The sequence below is a fragment of the Myxine glutinosa genome, chromosome 1 (assembly GCF_964187855.1).
Source record: "Myxine glutinosa chromosome 1, kmMyxGlut1.1, whole genome shotgun sequence".
In the NCBI taxonomy this organism is placed as follows: domain Eukaryota; kingdom Metazoa; phylum Chordata; class Myxini; order Myxiniformes; family Myxinidae; genus Myxine; species Myxine glutinosa.
In genome coordinates this window covers 178,200,163-178,217,500 of record NC_136261.1, presented here as the reverse complement: position 1 = coordinate 178,217,500, position 17,338 = coordinate 178,200,163, and the positions used below count along the sequence as shown (strand labels likewise).

Below are 17,338 nucleotides of genomic sequence, written 5' to 3'. Positions count from 1 at the left end.
TATATATATATATATATATATATATACATATTATTGCGGATTTGAGAATCCTGTAATTGTTTGTAAATATCACCCTCTGTAAATAATGTAATAATTCCTTGTAAATACCTCCATTAATTGAAAAGGTCAATGGTCGTTCCTTTAGCTCGTTCATGTACAAGCACGTAGCCAATCATAGAACCTCTCTATAGTTATTTCTTTATTATGTGTATTAGTTAAGGCTCTCTTTTCCATGAGTTGACATTGCATTGCACCAAATGAAATGAGATAGATCCCCTTTTCAAATTCCCCAAAGCCCCCATTTCCAACCGCATTCCCCAAAACTGCATTATTGCCAACTGCATCTGCCTCCATTACGCACGCGGTCAGCTCGGAGAAGAAGGGCGTTGGCCGCCCATCGTCATCAAAGGTGGAGCAAAAGAGCCTGTGCCAGCCAACCGGCACTGCAGTGAGCGACCCGGTAGGCATGCCCGTGTAGCCCGCGGCTTGATCTCGGGAAGGGCCATAAAAAGGGCGACGGAGGGACTGCTTCGGGAGATGAGTGAGGAGGACGCACTGAGCAGTTCAGTTGAGGAGGAGCAGAGAGTTCAGTGGACCGCAGTTCAGGTGGAGTTCAGTTGAGGAGGAGTTGAGCTTTGACGCGCAGCTTTGACGTGCAGTTTTGACCCGCTGCTGCGAAGCAATGCCGCCGTGCGAATCAGATTGCGGAGGGTCGGCGGCCGCTCACTTCGAGCCTTGCCGTTTACACGGACCGGACCCGCATCCTTCGAGTCCTGTGGTCCCACCTTCTCATCCGTCCAGCCATCCCATCCATTTGTGTACGTGAGTTTGTCTTCTTTGTTCTGTCCTGGGAATAAGTTAAGCCTGTAGATAAGCTAGAATTGCACTGTGTCTTCTTCTCCTTCTGTAATTATTTTCGTATCTTTCCTTCTCCCTTGGTTTCTTTGATTGTGTACATAATTGGTTAAAAAATTCCTGTTCCTCCTTACTTTGGCTTCTTCTTCCACATCCGATCGTCTTTGTGATTTCCCCCATTGAATACCTGTGGCGCGATTTCGGCCAACGCTTCGGAATCGGGTTAGTGACTGTTAATAGCTCGAACCCGTGCCAGCCAACCGCTCGGCAATTCGGTTGCTAAAACCGCTCGGCAATTAGAACATCTAAAACCGTGGTTCGAGCGGGAGTCCCTCCCCTGCTTCGCAGTCAGGAGTGGCACTCAAGCCCTTGGGACTTTTCATTGACCAAATACCCTGGCTGCTCCCGACCGGAAGGAGCGTTGGGGCCCCCAGGACAGTAGTGTATATATGTTGCTTCTGGGACACTCTCATTTTTCCCATTGACTTACATGTTAATTTTTCCCCTCCCTCATTGCCCCTAAACACCTCTATTTCTCTCACCCTGTTCTTTACGAACCTTCTAACCTTTTGACATGTTATCCTTATTCATTAGACCACTTAAACAATGGTCCTTCTGTGTGAACCTGTGATCCTTCTGACCTTATGGACCTTTTAACCTTTTACTCTTAATATCCTCTGGTGAATCATCTTTGACCCACTCAAACATCGATCCTACAAATATTTGTTTATGCGTGGGAAATAATTTAATTCTCTTGCCACTCTCTTCACCATCTAATATATTAACAAAAAAGATGTTTGAGTTTGGTTCTTTATTAAGATATTTTAACTGAGCTAAGATAAAATGGTAAACCTCCCTCAATGTTCTTGTTTGAGCGCCTCCAGTGCCACATACCATTTTTAAATTAAAGTATATATTTTCCTGGCAACCATCAAAGTTTTCCATCCACTCAAAAATATTTCCATCTTTTTTACCCAATTCACCGGTATTTAAATTAATTCTCTTATTTGTTTTGTAAATTTTTTTACCAGTTGTCTTTTCAATTATACCTATTTGATATTTTTCACATTCGTTATGTTTACCATTTATCTACCAAGGTTGATTACACCTCCACTCTTTAGTCTGGTTGGTACTTGGTTCTATCATTTATATAATTGTAAAAAGGCGGCGGTAGCCCGTTAAAATCCCTAACCCCCCTTTTTAACTTATCACTTATATACTTATATAACCATAAGGGAGACTATCAATTCCATTTTCTAAAATAAACCTCTTATCATCAAAAGCCCCCAATGCTTTCTTATTCACCTCTTCTGAATATAATTTATGTTTATAACTTCTTATTCCATTAATCTTTCTAAACTCTTCTTTCTTTGTTGTTAAACAGTTATAATAATCCTTAAAGTTTATTGTTTCTTTAATGACATTTTTCTTTATGCCTTTTAGCTTCTTATCAGTTTTTTCAACGTTATTCACAATGTATTTATAAGCATAAGCCTTAGACCTCAATCCCACAAATTCACTCATGACATTTCCTCCTAATTCATCCTTAAACTTTCCAATCACCTTTTTATTTTTAGAAGAGAACAACTCACTCTCTGGACTGTAATTACTAGTGTCATAGATATTAATGTCCTTTTTCATGTCTGAATAAACATCATCAGTATTAATTTGCAAAATAAAACTATCTGTATCCATATAAAGTAGATGAACATCATTTTGATATTTCTTCCTCAAGTTATTATAAAAGTAATCATACATTAATGACTTTGATAAATCAAGAATTGATGTTCCAATATAAATAGGTTTGTCCATTTTAATACTCTCTTTAATCAAATGGATCGCACAAAAGTTCTCAGTAAAGACCTCAGCTCTAGTAAAACTCGGTCTATTAATTAATTTTGATGCTTGTTTCCAAGATGTTGATAGTCTGATATTTTGTCTTTTTCTCACATTTTCCATGGTCTTACCAAAGACCGCATTATTCATCAATTTATAAAAGTCTTTCTCAAAATCTGTTTTTGACTCTGTTCTTCTTTGTGTATTAAAATCAATGTACCCCTTCAACCAATGACTTTGATTGAACTTTAGAACCCTATGGATCTTCTCTACTCTTAGACCTTTTGATAAATATTGCCGCAAATTTCTTTGGTGTAGAACATAATTTTTCTTGTTATATAATGTAGTAAGTAATTTTTCTGTTGATTCACCTATATTAAATGATTGTTGATAATCACTTAACCACTCCTTCTTTGGACTTTCCTTTTCACAAGCAAATGGGAGATCTTTGTGTAGGTTATGAAGTTCCTCTGGATATTTCAAATCGACCTCAAAATAATAACCAACCTTTGAATCATTCAATTCTTTTTGTGTAGAGATACATACATCTTGTAAAACCTTCTTGTAATCTTTTTCCTTTACCCATCTAAGTTTTCCATAAGGAAGAGCCTGAGACATTGCCCAGCCATACAGGTTGTTCGCATCATAATACATCAAGTAGGAGCTCTCTACCGATGGATTATAATTTGGAATGTACTTGTTATTTGCTTTAGCATATCTCTTTGAACAGACTTGTGAAATTCCTCCTCTCTTTGCCTTTTCAATCATCAAAAGCATATCAACATCGGGTATCAAATCCAAACTTGTTTTGTCATTTTTAACATCGCGCTCCAAGCCAATCCAGGAGCAGTGTAATAGTGAGCAGGATCCAATCCATATCCAGAATGACAGATTGTTCTGAAAGCCTCAAACACATCAGCCAACAAAAGCACATCAGTTTTGAGATACAAATCGTGATACTCGCCAAGATTCTTGATGTTATATTTTTTCCAAACATTTTGTGCATGTACATAATCTTTATCAGATATATGACTATTATTTAATTTGTTATAGAAATTTTCTTTTAAAGGAAGTTGTGTTTCATTGAATCTCTCAAATGAGTCCATATAGTCATAGGGGTAAATTCCCTTTTGTGTTAGAAAATCTTTATCTAAAAAATACTCTGAAAGACATGGAAACTCTTTTAGATTTTGAACCAAGTTAGCCAATGGACTTGCCATGAATTTAAATGTATCAAGAAATCTGATATGAGTAATAGGAGATGTGTGAATTGTTTTTGTGAATGAAATGTATTTCTGATCCGTGTTTGGAATTGCTGAGATACTTCCAGAAGTCTTTGAGAGTTCCTTGATAAATAGATGTGTATCATAATGAGCGTTGTTATGAAGAAAGACAGGAATGAAAGAGGGGAGTTGATAATTAATATTACAACTTTGATGAGCCGGACCTCTATATTTACCAGTGAGATGACAATGGTCTCTAACCTTTAGACCTTTACCAATTTTCTCCTCACAAATATGACAGACATTGTTTTTTATAAATTCCCTTTTTCCTTTACTTGTTAAGGACATTGGTTTATTGGTTTCTCTCATTATCTTGGTTAATCGAACACAGTCTTTTTCTAGTCGTTTCACAAACTCCTCTGGGGTATTTGAGCCTCTATACATCTCTAACTTGTTCCACCAACGGATGATTTGATATAATAACAAAAACCACAAGGAGTATGTTTTTGATATTTATTTGTGTATGATTCTTTTGGATCTGGAGAAGCAGTATCAATTTTTTCTAAAATACTTTCAAAATCAGCATATATAACAAATGGATGTTTTATTGTTTTCTTTTCATCTTTGAATGTGATCTTTGAGCCTTTTTTAGGCATGTTGATTACCGTTAATTTATGTTCACCACAATAATTTGAATGTTTATCTAATCTTTCTTGTGTATGGAAGAAGTTAAGACAACGCATACAAATATATATTTTATTTGTTCTTTTACATACTTGTGGTTTTATTAATTTTGTAATATCTTTGATGTATGTATAATGTGAATTTTCCTCTGAATTAAAATATAGAAGATTAATATGAGTTTGTTTACAATTGTCAGAAAGCTTTAAAACCTGAATGTTGTTTGTTTCTGTTAGACCATAAACATTAACTGATAAATTATTCATCTTTTCAAATTTAGGAATATCATTTAAAGTCATCGGAAACTTTAGATCTTTCGTATTTAATGTATTCTCATATTTTTTATAATGAGATACTCTTTCATCATGAAAATGTGGAGGATGTAAGTGTGCTAAAATAGACCAGAGAAAACATTTATTGTCTTTATTTTTGATATTGATAACTGCTTTTCTATTTTTGATAACACTGGGTAAATCAATGTAAGAAGAAGCTTTTAGAGGATCTGATTTAAGAATATGAATGTCTATGTAAATAATTTTTCCTATATTGAATCCACTTCCTACGATTGAATTATCCACATCTTGCTCTTGTTTAATAAGTTCATCATAGACTCCTGATGTTTTAAAATCTTGATATGAAGATATAAAGTGTGGCTCAGTTCTCATGTATGGTGTATCTATAACTCCTTTATCCTTTGTCATTTCTAATTTTACCCCCATATAAAATTTAAGTGGTTTCATTTCTTTTAGTGTTTTTTCAATCAATGTTTGAACAGCAGGTTTGACTATTTCTACAGCATCAACTATAGACTTTGGTTCGGGAGGTTTGAAGTTAAAGATTCGAATCCTGATGTCTTTTGAAAGCACCATCAGTATTTTTAATAGTAAACAATTTTGACAAGTGTTTGTTAGTTTTAAGATGGGCTTTAAACCCCTTCTTGAGGATGGTTGTTTTACAGACCTTACAATGTTTTGTTTTAGGTGGAAGAGGGGAAAGTTTGTTAAGAATGTTGTATGTATGTTTTGCGGTGAGAATATGTTGTTTATAATATTTTACTTCCTTCTCGCAAGTATCACAATAAACCATATTTATAGCGTGAGAAAACGTGGTGTTTTATATATATCACTGTGCTTAAAATAAAACACTTTTGAGCTTTACAACTCCGTTTTATATATATCGCTGTGCTTAAACTAAAACACTTTTTCACTCAGAATCATCTAAGTCATAACTATCACATGAATACTCAGAATCATACTCAGAGTCATCAATAAAGCTACTCTCATAACTATCATTTGAGCACAAACTATTAGTATCATAACTATCATCTGTGTTCAATGAAATACTATCATCACCATCGTCCGAGTTCAATGAAATACTATCATCACTATCGTCCGAGTTCAATGAAATAGTAAAATCTTCACTGCTGTAATGACTCATATTTAATTAGCAGAAAAAACCTTTCCATCTATACCAATATACTTTCTTTCATTAACGGATTCAATCTCTACATTTTTAATATCAAAAGTTATCTTTAAATAATCTCTAACTATCATAGAACGAAATGACATTTCACCATAAATATTAACATCATTCATTTTACTTAGATCTACACCCTTTGGATTATTAAAGTAAATACAAATTTCTCCACGAGTATTGTTGATGGTCTTATCATTCTTTTTCAAAGTATCGTGGTCAATCACTTTTTCAAGCTTTGAATAAATTGCCAGGAGTAGAGGAGAAACTTTTGTTAGATTTACTTTAATGGATGTCTTTCCAGGTATAGTTAGAGCTCTTCCTTTAAATGAAATAGAGGGGCTCATGTTATTTTCCATAACTGGTTTTACCCAAAAATTTCCATATTTATCTTTGTTCAATTTAACATCTTTGACATATTTTTCTATATCTTTCACCGAAGTAGAGATTGATTGAAATTTGTCTTTTGTGCTTTGAAACATTGTATTTATTAATGAATAAACTTGCATTTAGTTTAAGTAAAAATTTACCACATAAATATGACAAGTTCTGAAGGATATTTAGAATTTCCAGACATAATTCCAGTAATCTCTGTGTGTGTGTGTGTGTCTGTCTGTCTGTATGCGACCGCTGTTTCTCGACAACTACCGGTCCGATATACTTGAAACTTGCCAGGTATATTGCTGGGGACCCGAGGATGTGCCTTTTCAAGGTTTGAAATTAATCGGACAAGTGGTTCCCAAGGTATGGTCACCGTACTCGCAAGCCGTTCGCTTTGGCTTTGCGAATGGACCAAACCATTTCATGTAAATAGAGGGGGGGGGGGTTCTGTGGTCGTTGCGAATGGACCAAACCATTTTATGTAAATAGAGGGGGGGTTCTGTGGTCGTTACTGCCACGTGGTTTCAAAGTTTTTTTTTGTTGTTGTTGTTTGCACGCATGTTTTTTTGCACGCACGTACGGGCAAGCACGTACGGGCGTGCCCGTACGTGCGGGCACGCCCTAATATGATAAATTAGAGAATTGTCCGGCTTGTGATAGAGTGGGGCTTAATGATGAGGATTCATATAAACAATGTTTATTCTGTGATTATATTCTAATTAATGATAATAAGAAATATAAAAAAACATATAACTCTTTTAAATTAGAACCAAAAATGAATTACTTTACAAGATTAATAAGAGAGATGAATGTTAAGCATTATGGTGATAATACACCATTTCTTACAAGGAAAGAGACTCTTTGTATTGAGGAAATGTATAAGGGTTTAATGATATTTATTATTCAAAATAATTTAATGGAAATGTTAATACAAGATACTACATAAATAAAATAATGAATTATTTTGAAATTAAACCTGAACTCAGGATAAAATATAGAGTTTCTAAAATAGCTCAAAAAAAGTTGGATGACTTGTTTTCCAAATATATAAATGAATGATTTTTTACCCGTTTTGGAAAATAAGATAAAATTTAATAACCATAAAAACATTCCAAATTCATTGAGATGTCTAATAGTTGGTTCAAGCAGATGTGGAAAAACTTGTTTGCTTTTAAAGATGCTCCTTACCCCCAACTTTTTAGATTATGATAATTTAATAATTTTTACGAAGTCAAGTTTTCAACCCGAGTATCAACTACTCTCACAGGGTTTTAATGCAGGTCTTAAAAAGGAAGACATTATCGGTTTATTTAAACTTCAAAACAAACTAAATGATTTTAACATTGAGGATATAATACAACTATTTTGTGATACACAGAAACCTAAACCAAAACCCATAACTTGTATTCTCAGTGATAATATGGATGATATACCTTCACCTCAAGATTTAGATAAATCAAAAAAGAACCTCGTCATCTTTGATGATTGTGTTAATGAGAGAAACCAAACAGTAATGGATAGCTACTATACAAGAGGGAGACATTCTTCTTGTAATTGTATTTATCTTAGTCAGTCATATTTTCAACTCCCTCGACGCTCAATAAGAAACAATGCTAATACTTTTATTTTATTTAAGTTAAATTCAATAGATGTAAATAATTTTTGGAGAGATAATTGCTCTACGTTATGTAGTAAAAAAGAATTTGAAAATTATATGAAACACACGATTGGAAAATATAAATATATTGTTGTGAAACAAGATGAGATATTAAAGGATGTATTTTTATTTTAAACATAATTACATATATAAATGACAACACTTATTATTAACCTTGTGGGTAAATCTGCTTCTGGAAAGAACTTTCATAAATCTAAACTCTTGAATAGTAAAAATGAAAAGATTGTAAGTTTTTTTTTAAAACACCCTATGATTCGTTTTGTGAGTACTACAACCAGAGCAAAGCGACCAGGAGAAGTAGAAGGCAAAGATTATTACTACATTTCAATGGAGGAACATATGCGATTGAGGAACGAAGGTCAAATATTTGAGGAGGTCTCTCTTGGTTCTACAAAATATTCACATTGTAAGAGTGAGTTAAATAAAGTAAAATCTAATGGTCTTGGGATTTTAGAAACTAATCTGAAGGAATGAGACAAATTATTAAACAATTGTGTGGTGATGGAGTTAAGATTTTATCATTCGGTTTTGATATCGATGAGGAGACTCAACGCAAACGTATGAAAAGCAGAGATACAAGTATTAGTGAAGAAGAAATAACAACTCGTATTAATACCAATAAAGAATTTGATGAAATATTTAAAGAAAAAGATTTATTTCAACACATTTACTATAATGATGAAGAAAAGGAAAATTTTCCCATTGACCTTTACAATTCATTAAATGATATTTTTCAATACTAAATGAATACCGAAGAAAGAGAAAGAAAGTTTAAGGAACATCAACAATTAGTTTCAAAAGTTGTTAAACAACAGGAAGAGATAAAGAAGAAACGGAGACAGAAACTAACTGGTGAAGAAGCCTTTGAAAGAAAACAAGAGAAATTCTTTAAACCACTTTTGAAAACTCAACACTCACCTACAGTTCCCACGGTAGAATTTACTCCGAAAAAACTTCAAATGCTCAAAGATTTTAGTCAGATAACAAAACAAGAACTTGGTGAATTAGAATATGATGACGAGGGATTATTTCGGAAACTTGAGGAGGTAAATCAACCCCCTAATTATGTTGTGGAAGCTCTTCAAAACAATGAATATTCGGCGGGTTCAAAAACCAGAGCAGGTCTCATTCCAACAGAAGAACCAGCAGTGTTTCATCTTGTGGAAGAAAAGGTATTGATATTTAATGATGAATTGATGTTCTTGAGTTCTACTCAACCAAATGTTAAATTAACTCCAAGATTAATGTTTCTTCTAACAAACCCCGGATTCAGCGGTTCAAAATATTTTGAGGAACCACTTGATATGGAAAGAGAGGAAGATAGGGTATATATTGAGTTGTTAAATGCACTTGATTATGGAGTTTCTGTTGCTGGTAAAAGTAAGAAGAATGAGAAGGAGAAACATATTATTGATGCTTTAAGTAAACTTGGTTCAGGTGTTAGTTTTCTACCAAATGACCCATCACAATTAGTTAATAGGCTATTATTGTTGTTAGGTAGTAAGAAGGCTGGAAACAACAATTGTTTTAATGAATCCTCAGCCATTTTAGATCAGTTGATGAATATGAAAATAATTAATAAATGTCAATACAAAGATATTTTATTAGATATTAAATAAGATGAGAAGCACAATTCTTAGTTTTAATTTCACAACGAGCGATTACACAGCTTCATTCCCTTACCCACTACAACTTGACCCCCTTACCTCATATGAGGCATTTTTATTGTCGATGGAAACTTATAATACCTTGTTTAATATCACAGAGAAAAACAACAAGTTTAGTTATAATCCAGGAAGTGGATATAAAACTATAACCGTTTCACCTGGAGCTTACGAGATTTCTCAAATATCTTCAGAAGTCTCTCGCCTTATGAAAGAAAAAGGTGATGAACCAAAAAATATTGTAATAGATATTCAAAAACACACTTCAAAATCAACTATTAAACTTAAAAATAATTATAAAGTTGATTTCACGATTGAAAATTCGTTTAGAGAGCTATTGGGTTTCTCTTCAAAAAAGATTGAAAATAACGGGACGTTTTACAGTGATAATGTTATCCAAATATCCTCCGGTATAAATTCAGTATTAATTCATTGTGATTTGATTGATGGTGCTTATAACGATGGAATAAGAACAAATACAATATTTTCATTCAGTGCATACTCAACCCCGATTGGTTATAAATTTAATATGGAACCAAAAAATCTTGTCTATATACCTGTGTCAGGAAAAACCATATACAGAGTAAATTTTAGGATAACCGACCAAGATAATCGTATGATATCCTTTAATGATGAAATTATATCCATCAGAATTCACCTACGTGAAGTTTTTCAATAAATAAATAATGGTTATTGTGAGAAAACACGAGTTGGGAAAATATAAAATAATTACAGGGGAGGGCATGTACCTTTCACCATACTATACAAGGTATGTGGGTAGAGGATACTATAAACCAAAGAGACAACGAGGTGTAGGTCATCAATTTCGAAATAAAGGAGATGGGATAATTGATACTCTAATGGGTATTGGTTCAACCATCCTTAAACATAAAGACCTAATTGGTTCAACTGCTTCTGCCGTGGGTTCAGTTGCGGGTGCTATAAAGAGTATAAAAGATGCTCAAAAGGAGTCTCATAAATTACAAGCAATCAAAGAAATAAAAAAAGGTAAAACTCAACTATCTTCACAAGAACGACAAAAAATCATTAAAATACTTGGGTCAGGGTTTCAACGATTTTAATACTATATAAATACAAGTATGGAAGCGATTGATAGTATCTATGATTTGGATGATACAATTATCATTTCAAACTCCACGAAAAAGGAAGACTATTTTAAGGTAAATGCTATAACAGGAACAGACTGGAATTCAAACGGAACAAAAAGTTTTGAAATAAATAATCAACAAACTTACTTGAATATAGCTGATAGTTTCTTGCTGTGTAAATTTAAATTCACTAAGGCTGCGAATAATACTAATGCTACACTCGTAAATGATTTCTTCTGGAAAATGTTTGACAGTGTCCGCCTGTATATTGGAACACAAGAGGTTGAAGCGGTTGATTATGTCTCTGCTACATCTGAAATGATGAAATTTACACTATATTCGTTTAGTGATAGAATGGGTAAGGGAGCTGTTGAAGGTTTTATTCCTGATATGTCAACGGGTACAAACGCAGACCCTGGTTATAGTCAAAGGAAGTCAATGTATAATGATGACGCAAAAGCTGAGAATAGTTTTACCGTAGCAGTACCTCTGAAAGGTATATTTGGATTTTGTGATTATGATAAAGTTTTGTATGGGCTTAAAATTAGATTTCAACTACAAAGGAATGATAATGTAAATAGATTGCTTTTTGGGGTTGAAAATGCTTTTGGAGAAAATAATAAATTTGTTATTAATGATTTGTGTTGGTATATCAGTGAATATACTCCTAATCTTAAAACGGAAGAGATGTTAAATAGAAGACTTAACTCAAAGAAACCGCTAAATGTATCATACCTTAAAAGAAGATGTCAACACGTTAAACTGGAACACACTACCTACACTTGGAATTTGGGTGTTCTTCAAGGAAAGCCATGATACCTCTGGCTCATTTTTTAAAAACCAGATGGAGAGGACGGTACTAATAAGAATAATGCCCTGAGTGATAATGCTAAGGTGAAACAACTTCGGGTTTCTCTTGATGGCACATTTTATCCGCGAGATAGATAGGAAATTGATTGGGAAAAAAATGATTATGCGGAAGCCTACAAGTCCTACCAAAAGGTGTGTGAAAGTAATGGTAATAATGATCCTATTTTGGATATGGTTGCGTTTCAAAAACTTTATACAATCTACGCAATTGACCTGAGTTCTCAAAAGGAAACTATAAAGTCTAATCGAGTGGATACTTCTCTATACATTGAAAGAGGGGAGAGTGAAGAGGTTAATGCATATTGTTTGCTTTTGGAGGAAACAGAATTACAGATTAATACAGATAATGGTGTTATGATTAATATCACATAGGTTTTTTCTCATAAATAAATGGTTGGGGTATATGTTAATCAAATCAATCTTAATAAATTAACATCTTGTATTCAAAATCAAAAGCCTTGTATTATTAATGTTACTACAATTCAAAGAAAAGGAGCTGTAAGAATTGATGTTTTACTCACACACACACAAGTAAAAACACTAAATGATGTTGGATCTCTTAAAATTAAAATGACGAAACCTATGTTAAAGAAATATTCAATAGACGAGTCAAGAGGAGGATTTCTCCCATTTCTAATTCCTTTATTTGCTGGTTTAAGTGTGGTGGGAGCATTGACTGGTGGTATTTCAGCAGCGGTAAAAACTGCTAACGAAAGGAAGGCACAACTAAAAGCTCAAAAAGAATTGGAAAGACATAACAAGGAGTTGGAGAAACAAATTAGTGGAAGTGGTGTAATTGTAGATTTTGCTCAAAAACTTGAAAGTCTACCTGATAAAGCTAGATTGTTGGTTGGAGATATGCTTTCCTCTATCGCTCAAGCGGGTGTTAAACTAACTAAACGGGGTAATGGATTGTATCTTTCTCATAAATAAATGGATAAATGGTTTAAACAATTTGGAAAGAATACAACGTCAAATGAACTAGCTAAGTATTGTAAAACACTAAAAATTGATAATGTGGTTATTTGTATGAGAAATGAATTAATACATATAAATAAGAATACAAAGAATATTATTATGAATTTAGACACACAGAATGGTTCTCATTGGGTTTGTATTCATAATAGTCAGGATAAATATTATTTTGATAGTTATGGTATGCCACCACCTGTTGAAGTAATACAATTCTTACAGAATGGTGTTTATCAAACATTTCAAGTTCAAGAAATTAATTCTAAATGTTGTGGTCAATTATGTTTATATGTATTATTTCAACTCAACAATACTGAAAATTTTTATGATATCATTTTTAATCTAATATAAATGACTTATGTTGGAAAAGATGGTTCTATCTTTGGAAAATCCTCTCAGGATATTGATTTATCAAATTATTATACAAAGGCACAGGCTGAACGACAAAAATATAGTGTAAGTAAAAATATTAATATGAAGAATACTTATAAATTAATCAATTATCCAAACCCTACAGATGCAAATGACTTAATTAGATTTAGTGATTTATCACAATATATATTTTTAAAGAAAACAGCACGTTTTGTTAAACAAGTAAAATTTACAACCACAACACCTGGTTATACTGACCATACACCTTTCCTCATTGAATTTAACTACCTGCTTACAATTGAATTTTAGAAAGAAGGACATATAGTTAATATGCGAATTAATAAATGGGGGTATGATATGCCTGATTTAGGGTATAATTGGTCTTTTTCAATAAACATAGAAGACCTACATGATTTTAATCAGTCTCGTAAAGAAGAATATTATCCACTTGGTGAGGATAAGGATTTATGTGGAAGTACAATTAATAAACAACAAATACATGGTTTTAAGAAAAGAAAAATATATGATAGTATAGCGATGGTTAGCATGACAAAGAAGGAAGGTCATGAGATAAGGATAGAAAGCCAAGGAATACAAACCAATTTGGTAGTGGGAAGATGGGGTGGTATTACCTGTCATAATATTAATCTCACATATATTTCTGATACATAAATGGCAGGAAGAAGACTACAAGAGAATTATAATTTTTGTATTCAAGGATACCTACAAGAAAAGGGTGCTCGGTATTACATACCTTATGATTTGGAGCATATACATGGGAATTTTGTCATAAAAAACTGGCCTTATACTGATATTGTTAAACCCACAAATAGAGACTTGTTTAAAGTATTAAATAAAAATGAACTTCTCAAAGTTATGAAATATAAAACTCTTTTAGAAATCGTCAACAAATCTTATTGGTATCCTATTATGAGAAAAATAATTATAGATACAAGAATATCTCAAAATCCAGATGAGTATATTGTTACAGACGTGGCTTGGATGTTATTTACCGAGCGGTTTTATGGTATGACCACGTCTGCACAAGTTACCCGATTGTGCCCGAACGTTGACTAGTCGCGCGATGCTGGCTCAATAAGAAAAAGAAGACACCCGGCTGGATTACAATAACACAATACGACACCAATGTTTCAATTCTCAAGACCTCCGGAGGAGATTATATTCGTACGGAAAGGTCAGATTACAGGGGCTAGAGGTATATTACAGGAAGACAGGCACTTAGACACACTCTTACATTAACCCCGGACAGACGACAGGTAAACGGGACAAGGCTGACTCACACGGGGGTTGATGGCAAGGAAAGGCAGATAGCGATGGCTCAAGGTGCACTCTTGGCTCCAAAGCAGGGTACAGTACGGTCCGGTCCGGTCCAAAGATGCGGGGAGGTATCGTCGCGCTGGGGGTGGCGGTGGCTTCTCTCTCCAAGCTGAGGCGCATCTGACGTCACATCCGGCGCGGGGCCGCGTATATCCGGCGGGGAGTGACACGCCCTCGGCTCGTTAGCTCCGCCCCAGATGGAATCGGCACGTTGCTTCTCATTGGGTGCGTGGGGGGGTTACTGGCTCCGCCCCTGACGAGGAGCTGACAGCCAGCCCCTTTGGGGTAACGCCGTGGAGCGCATGGTCATGGCGGGTAACCGAGCCGGTGTGAGGACGCACACTCCCCGCCCCTCTGTTGTTGTAGTCGTAGTTGTAGTTGTAATTGTTGTTGTAGTTGTTGTTGTAGTTGTTGTTATTGTTGTTGTTTGGGGAAGAAGATGGGAGGAGGTATGGGAAAGGTCCTAAACTCACTACTGATGCCATATAATCACATTCTGGTGCAACGAAGAGTCATAATTAATGGAAACGAGGCCTTAACTGACATAGATTAAGAATAACTAGGAAGATGTCCGAAAGTTGTCTACGTGTGGTGCGGTGGACCTGGGCACGACATTTAATGGGGGAATAAGGGGAAGGTCGGCTCTACTGATTGTTATTTACATGCAATGGGACTAGGGAATGGGGGATTGGGGAAAGTTGGGGAGTATTGGAGAAAATAGGGGAATATTTACAAGCGGATATGGAGGCCAAATTCCATATTCGCAACATTGCACCCTTCTCTACCCTCGGGGCGTCCCGACCCGATAAATTTTTACCTACTTTAGTGTGGCACGCAATGTAGTTCCCTCTACTATTAACTCTACCCTGAGTGCGACAGTTTTACAGATATTCACAAATGAGTAAATATGTCCCCCTGCGACGTTGCACCCTTCTCCTCTCAGAAACACACCCACAGGATAACCGAATCCGGAAAGAATCCTCAAACTAAACATACAGCCGGTAGGGAGCATTATTTACAAGATTACGCTGATATCTACACTACGATCCAGGACCTGTTTTTGGAGGAACACATGCAGATGTTATGCATAGAGAGAGCGCGCTTGCCAACATCGATACACCAACCCACGAGTGCTCTGTGGCCGACGGCCTTTAATAACGTGCAGAGCACCCTTTCCCAGCATCAAAAGCACCACCCCACCACCAATCGGTGCAGTCACCATTGTTCATTGGAATAAAAATAAATTCGACAACCCCTAACCCTGCAGGTGTCTCTTGCTCTTCTTGTGGTGCACTTGGTGGTGTTAACTATTAGTGGTTCACCTGTATGGCATAGGTGCCACGTTGATCCATAGGTCCATCCCCGGGTGGTGCTTGGCCGCAAACGAACTGCGGTCCATTGTGGGTGGCCACAAACATTGCGGTCCATATGGTGTATCGATCCCGGCAGCAAACAGCGAAAGTGCAGGCCCACAACTGCGCAGCCAGCACCTCTCTCTCCTCTCTCTCTACCCCAAAGCCAGATCCTCGGAGGTGGGAGACAAAAGAAGAAACAAGTGAGTAAGGTGGTAAGGGCGCAAAAGTGCACGCAATATAAGGTAATGCACACTGGGGGCACATGGGAACCAGGTGAGACAGGTACGTTCCTATCGTACGCCCCCCCCCCCCCACCAGGTAACCTACATGGCCCCTCCCTTACCCCTTACTGTATCCACACAACACAACACTACCCATAAACATCTATTTTACAAATCAACAAACATCCCTACTGTCTTCCCCGTTCCTCCCATAAACCAAATTCGTCTTCTCTCCCTCCTAACCAATCAAATTTGCCATTTTCAACTCATCATCAGTCCCTCCTAAGGAGGGAGAGATGGAATCACCCCAATGTCTCATCCACGTCGTGATGCGTCTCACAAATCCACAGCAATCTCATTTCCTGCTACAAAACAAAGAAAACACAGGTGTGGAGTCATCATCATCACCACAGGTAAGTGGCTGCGTATGGTGCGACAGGTTCATCAATCCTAACTATTTCCTAAATGACTTTAACAACTTTACACTACCCGGGGTCTTTCTCCGGCCAAACCATTGGCCCTCTTACACTATGGGTTCTAAAAACCAATTCCCATTGGCCAAACTGTGGTGCTCTTCAATTTGGGGTCTCACTCCCTCGATTCATCTCCCGGTGCCCTCGCACAATTTCTGGGCTGTGGCGTGTACCTCTCCCAGTGGGTCTACCCACCTGCACACCTCCACCACTGCAGTTGCCTCCGAGCTTACCTGCTCCTCACCCTAACCTAACTACCTGGGGAAGGCCCTCTGGCACTCTCCCCACTCGGTGCCCTCTCTGGCACTGGGCTGCCCGATCCACACCCGGGATCCTCAGGCACCCACTCACAACTACCGGCTCCCAGAGCCCACCTGCGGCCTCACCTGGCCGACATCCTCACAGTGGTGGAGTGCCCAACCAACTACACACACTAACAGGCTACACGCCCAGCCATTTCCACAACACTAATGCACCCATTCACAACACCATTCTGCAACCGCACCACAAATGCCAATATCCAACCACAATTTACCTGCACCCTCTACCTAACACTTACACTACCCGCCCCGGGTACTCGTGAAAGGGGGTCCACTCTTCCCCCATCCACACCTTCGCACCATGCACACCACTCCGTACCACTTACTCCAACTCTCTCCACACACCTGTACCTGCACACCTGTGCTCTCACACCTGGTGCCACCTGCACCCTTCTCTCCCCAAGCGCATTCGCGCTGATCCACAACACTCACTACTCATACACTGCTCCACACACCTGTCCAGTTGCACACCTGTGCAATCACACCTGTTCAATTCTCACACACACAGCATCATCTC

The 17,338-nt window shown here is 36.5% G+C and overlaps 1 protein-coding gene across 1 annotated transcript in view; it reads right to left on the bottom strand.

The window, feature by feature from the left end:
- LOC137419296 (acylglycerol kinase, mitochondrial-like) overlaps positions 1-16,031 on the bottom strand; it is a 37,277-nt gene extending 21,246 nt beyond the window's left edge. The window contains exon 1 of the mRNA XM_078771844.1: positions 15,775-16,031. Within this exon, the coding sequence (XP_078627970.1) occupies positions 15,775-15,870 (96 nt within the window). The 5' untranslated portion in view covers positions 15,871-16,031. The remainder of the gene's footprint in view (positions 1-15,774) is intronic.
- Positions 16,032-17,338: the final 1,307 nt, after the last annotated feature.